We start from the raw sequence: 5,608 nt of genomic DNA on the forward strand, positions 1-5,608 counted from the left end.
GATAGGACAAGGTTCCAAACCTGCCTTAGTCCCAAATAGGGCGCAAGCTAGGGACATTACTATATGAATGAGACTTCATCCTTATCGCAACCTAAAATTCTAAAAATACTCCTCTAGTCCCGAGCTTGGTAAATAACGCCGTAGGAAATTCAATTCAAACTTTCTTCCGGCCTTTAAGTGATAGGGGGAAGTCACTCTTGCGTTCTCTCTCTTTTTTGGGTCAGTCTCGCTCTCTCTCGTCGGTAAGTATATTTGTCGTGGTATTGCTGTCGTGCCGCGCCGTTCTAGTAGTGATAGGCTGCTCGATCTGCTGTTCCGGCAAGCAGCCCTTTCGCTCGTTCCCTTGGGGCTTTTGGGGGCCAACCTGTTCCATATGAGCAGCAGGAGCATAAGCCCCCCGTGTTCGCAAAACCGCCTATTCGATAGCATGAATCCCAGCAGCCTTTTTGTCCTACTCTTGGGGCATTATTAAAAGAAAAGAAGAGGAATTCCTCGCAGCCGATCTAATTCCTCATATTCAACTCTCGCGTCCCTGTTCAGTCCTGGTATGTCCAGGATTCCCCTGGTATGAAAAAATTGATTGGAATGACTCTATTAATCAATAAGTACGAGGGATGAAAAAACGAACGATAGGGTTGAATAAAAACAATCCATGATCCAATGACCCTTTGAGGTACCGCAAAATACGTTTGACAGCCTCTAGTCAAAGAGGAAATCTTGTGGTCAAATCTAGTAATAGAGTGAGGGCCAGCAACCTCAATCTTAGAAAAAGAATATACTGCCAACAAAGACAATACCCATGGAAATGAAGAAAATCACTGGACTGAAACCAAATAAGACCGACATGATCATCTATAAAGAAAGTCGGCACACAAGACCGAGGAGTTGACCCCTTTAGAAATAGAAAATAAAAGGGTGCATCCTTTTATCTCTTTTTCTGTTTTAGAGTCAAAAGTAACAGCAGAACTTTTCCATTCCCATTCCACTCAAGGAAACGTCCAATTCAATTCTTAACGGACAGATACTAAGCTAATTAGAAAAAACATACTTCCAACCTCGGGAAGCGGGGTAGTTATATATATATATATATATAATTAGAGATGATAACGGTCGGATTAAAGTTGTATTTTTTAATAAACTCGACTTAACTCGAAAATATTATTTTTCAACTGACCTTGATTTAATCGAAAAATTTATATATTTCATCCTATTCCGATTAAAAAAAAGTCCATCCGACTCTTAAAAAATTGAGTCATCCCTATGTATACCTGCAAAAAGTCACCAATATTGACGGTTAGATATCCACGGCGATAAGGCACATCAACCCACTGGTTCTGATGAAAAACTTGTAGTCCGGCATCAGATTCCAAAAGTATGGTTAGAAACGATGCATCGGTGTGGCTGGATGCGCCGATGGTCAGCTCAGGTTGAGGACACGATGGATAATAGTGGAATGCAATAAGAGCTCCTCTCATGCCGCCGGTGCTCGCCAGGTAGTCTCTCCTTAACCCTAAACTCTCCGATAACAATTTCGATAACGTCTCCTTCAGTTGCTGCATGTATTTCATGTACTCGCTGGTTACCTTCCTGCAAAAATGAAAAAACCCATCAAAGGATATACATCGATCGAGCGAATTTATGGTAATTTGAAGCAATTGTGAATCGTCCTCAACCTGCAGACTCTGGGTATGGCTAGTTCGTTTAATTCGCCGTCTGGGAATTCAATTGATACAGTATCTCTCCATGCCGCCACCTTTGTATTGTAATCGAAGATCCTTTGGTTGATTTCGTTACTCGTACACCACGCTTTCTTCAACTCTTGAGGCTGTTCATGGAATCCACGAACGGCGTCCAGCATGTTCTCCATTAGATGAATCGGTACTCCGTGATTAACGATCCGGAAGAAACCCCATGTTTGAGCCGCGTCGCGTATGGCGTCCACGATTTGGGTTCTGCGTCGTTGATCGGTGTCGTCGACGCCTTCGAGGTCTATCACCGGGATCTGAAGCTGTGCGGTTAAAGTGGCGTTTGGTGAAGAAACTCCGGTGGGGGATGGATGAAGAAACTGGGAATGTCGGTGACCCCCGAATCGACCAGCCCTTTAACTCCCGCCCAGGATTGGAAGAAAGCCTTCCTCTCTTTGGCGCTGCTATCATCATCTTCAGCTCTCAGGTCGGCTTCCATATTCTGGTTTGAGGCGTGCAATGATTGTACAAACATACTTTAAACAATGAAGCTGCGATGCGATGATAAGTGGTAAACAGCTTGGACAAGGCGTTGGAAAAAATAATTGGTTGGTACAACGAACGGGATGCCAGTAAGATTTTATGTTAGAAATGATAAATTTAACGAATATATATTTAAATTTATAAAATTTGATAAATTTAACGAATATATTTAAATTTATAAAGTTTTAAGAGACGAAAATAAATTTTTAATAAAAAATATATAGATAAAATTTAAAATATAAAATAATTTTAAATTTTTAGTGGTGCGATCACTTTCACCCGTCTCTCACAAGTCTATCCCTACATATAGAGTGTCGTCAAAATTATTTCTTTAAGATAATATAGTCGTTATAGTGTCAAATAAAAAAACCGACTCCCTTCGTCTACTCTAAGTTTGCCATCGCTGTCCTTCTCGCCAGTATTACCAAATAAAAAAACGCGGTTTTTGCTTTGTAGTATTTGCCTTAAGCTCTTTCACAAATCACAATCATTCATTTCGATCTCTGCTTCCCCAAGATCTCACTGTTTCCTCTTTTTCTGGAGCTCAGTTCGGTGGAATTTTTCAAGGTCAGATTCCACAGATCTGGAAGTGAAAACCGACTCCCTTCGTCTACTCTAAGTTTGCTCCTTTTCCATCCCTCTTCTTCTTATATTTGTTGGCTTTTTCGTTTGGGTGTGTGTTCTATTGATTTCAAATTGAATCTATGTTTTTACTGGATTTTCCCCCTTTGTTTAAAGCCTTTTTTAATTGATTTTCTTCCGCATTCTCCCCTTTATTTTCTGAAAATTTCTTGGCTTGTTTTAGTTTTAAGAAAATCCGATCCTTTATTATGTTTTGAAGTGGTTCGGCTTTTCAAATTCAATGTTTTCACTTTAAAAATAATTTTCCTGTGTTTATAACATAAACCCTAACCTCTCAAATTTAGTTTCATGGTTTTCGTTAAACGGGTACTGTGATTTTAAGGATTAAAGTTTGTGGATTTCACGTAGTCTCTTCTTTCATCTATTACTAAAATATTCCCCCAGCTGGTATTTCTTTTCATTCTTTGCGACACACAGCTAGGCCGCCCTGCATATCGGGTTTGTTTATTGGTGAAACGCAGTATTAAAGGAGGAATCAAGCGTATTTCCTTGGGTGGTTCGTCTCTCCACTGAATCTCTGAGTAAATCTCGGCGCAGGCTAGATTTTTTTTACCATCATCTTCTTCATCTTTCCTTTTCTGTTTTAGATCTTTATCCTCTTGTTATTCTCGGATTTAATCTGTGTTTTCTTTTCCATTACCCTTACATTGAGTTTGTTTATTTCTAATCTAGTTTTGTTTTGTTTCTAAATTCTTACCAGACTAGATAACCTCTTTAAGACATATATTTGTATGTGTTTTTATCAGCTTAATCTGTTTTTTTTTTCAGAACTAGAAACTATTGCAGGTTTCGTTTCAAATATGTTTCTAGACGGTTAATTCGTTGAATTTTCATTTCATTTTTGGCTTTTATGCTCTGCTCTTTATATGATTTGTTTCTGTCTTTTAAGTAATTCTCTCTTCATTATTATTCTTTCCTGTTGGAGGTAAGGAAGTGGAACCTAAAAAAAAAAAAAAATTAAACTTCTATAGAATTTGTTATTTACTTGAAAAGCAGTTTTGCTTTGAGTAAGATCTACTAGATCTATATTTTGTACTTTCCTTTGAGTAGGATTTATTGGATCTGTATTTTTTCATTGTCCTAGACTCTTAGTATCTTATATTTCTAGCGTTTTATTTGGTGCATCTTTGTCTTCTTTGGATTCTTTTTTCATAGTTCCTCATAGCTTCGGTTATAGATGATTACTTGAGGTCATGTCATTCTTTTAGATCCCATAGGGCGTATAGGGGGAGAACCCGACAGAGTGATGTCAAGGACACTAGACTTAGAGTTTGTTCGTTGAATGTAGGCACATTAAATGCTAGGCTGCTGGAGCTGACCGACGTACTTAGTAATAGGAAAATAGATTTTGCATGTATTCAGGAGACTAGGTGGAAAGGGGCTCGCGCCAGAGAGTGTAATGGGTACAAGTTGTGGTATTCAGGTGTAGATAACGCTAGAAATGGGGTGGGTATCTTGGTATCCTCTAAGCTCAAGGAAAATGTAGTTGAAGTTTGTAGATACAGAGATAGAATCATGATGATTAAGGTTGTTATAGAAGCGGAAGTGGTAAATGTCATTTCAGTGTATGCCCCACACGTTGGCCTAGGGGAGGGGAAAAACGTTGCTTCTGGGATCAGTTAGATGATGTACTTAGGAGCATTCCGGAGGACCAAAGAGTTTTCATAGGGGGAGACTTCAATGGTCATATAGGTAGTGCAATCGACGGGTATGACGGTGTTCATGGGGGTTTCGGTTATGGTAGCAGGAATGATGAGGGCGTACGTTGCTTGATTTTGCTACTGCTCACGATTTGGTGATCACTAACTCCTTATTTAATAAGAGAGATGCGAACTTGATTACGTTTCATAGCGGGGGACATTGTACCCAAATCGACTACATCTTGGTTAGAAATCGGGAACGATGGGCTTGCATTGACTGTAAGGTGTTCCCTGAAGAGGCATGTGCATCACAACACAAATTGTTGGTTTTGGTGTTCCGCGTACCCAACGGGCGGAGCACTCATAGGAGGGCTAAACTGGGTAAACCTAGGATCCTCTGGAAGAACTTACATGGAGCGACAACTGATGACTTTAGGAGTAAGCTTTTGTCTAATACAGGTTTTGAAACTACAAACTCAATTAACGCAGATATGTTATGGAAAAATATGGCAAATTCCATTAGAGAGGTGGGCAAAAACACCCTTGGGTTGTCGACGGGGAAGGCCAAGGAACATAAAGAATCGTGGTGGTGGAACGACGAAGTCCAAACTAAGGTGAAGACAAAACAACTTGCTTCAAGGAGTTTCTTCAATGCAATGATGACGAAGAAAGGTCGAGAGCTAAACAAAGATACCAGGAGGCAAAGCGGGAAGCCAAGAAAACGGTAGCTAAAGCAAAGGATAAGGCATATGAGGAAATGTACAGAGATTAGACACCAAGGAAGGACAAAATGGCATCTTCAGACTTGCAAAATCTAGGGAGATTAGGAAAAATGATCTAGGTAACATTAGGTTTATTAAGGACAACAATGGTGTTCTTTTAACGAAAGATCATGATATTAAGAGGGTTTGGGGTAGTTACTTCTTTGGCTTATTTAATGACGGTGCCTCTCCATGTAGAGATAGTATCGTTGATGGGTCAGCCAACCATCATACTACGACCAATGACTGCCCTACAAGTAGGATTGGGTTTGAGGAAGTCAAAATGGCTCTTAGAAAGATGGGAAGGGAGAAGCTGTCGGTCCTGATCAAATTCCTA

General features: G+C 39.8%; 1 protein-coding gene across 1 annotated transcript in view; it reads right to left on the reverse strand.

Annotated features, from left to right (window-relative positions):
* Window positions 1-2,101, reverse strand: part of LOC120202235 (1-aminocyclopropane-1-carboxylate oxidase homolog 1-like) — a 6,619-nt gene extending 4,518 nt beyond the window's left edge. Inside the window, exons 1-2 of the mRNA XM_039202685.1 lie at window positions 1,674-2,101; window positions 1,269-1,587 (exon numbers count right to left, since the gene is read on the reverse strand). Of these exons, the coding sequence (XP_039058616.1) occupies window positions 1,269-1,587; window positions 1,674-1,867 (513 nt within the window). The 5' untranslated portion in view covers window positions 1,868-2,101. The remainder of the gene's footprint in view (window positions 1-1,268; window positions 1,588-1,673) is intronic.
* Between the last annotated feature and the right edge of the window lie 3,507 nt (window positions 2,102-5,608).

Source organism: Hibiscus syriacus, unplaced genomic scaffold, assembly GCF_006381635.1.
Source record: "Hibiscus syriacus cultivar Baekdansim isolate YM2019G1 unplaced genomic scaffold, ASM638163v2 tig00000340_pilon, whole genome shotgun sequence".
NCBI lineage: Eukaryota > Viridiplantae > Streptophyta > Magnoliopsida > Malvales > Malvaceae > Hibiscus > Hibiscus syriacus.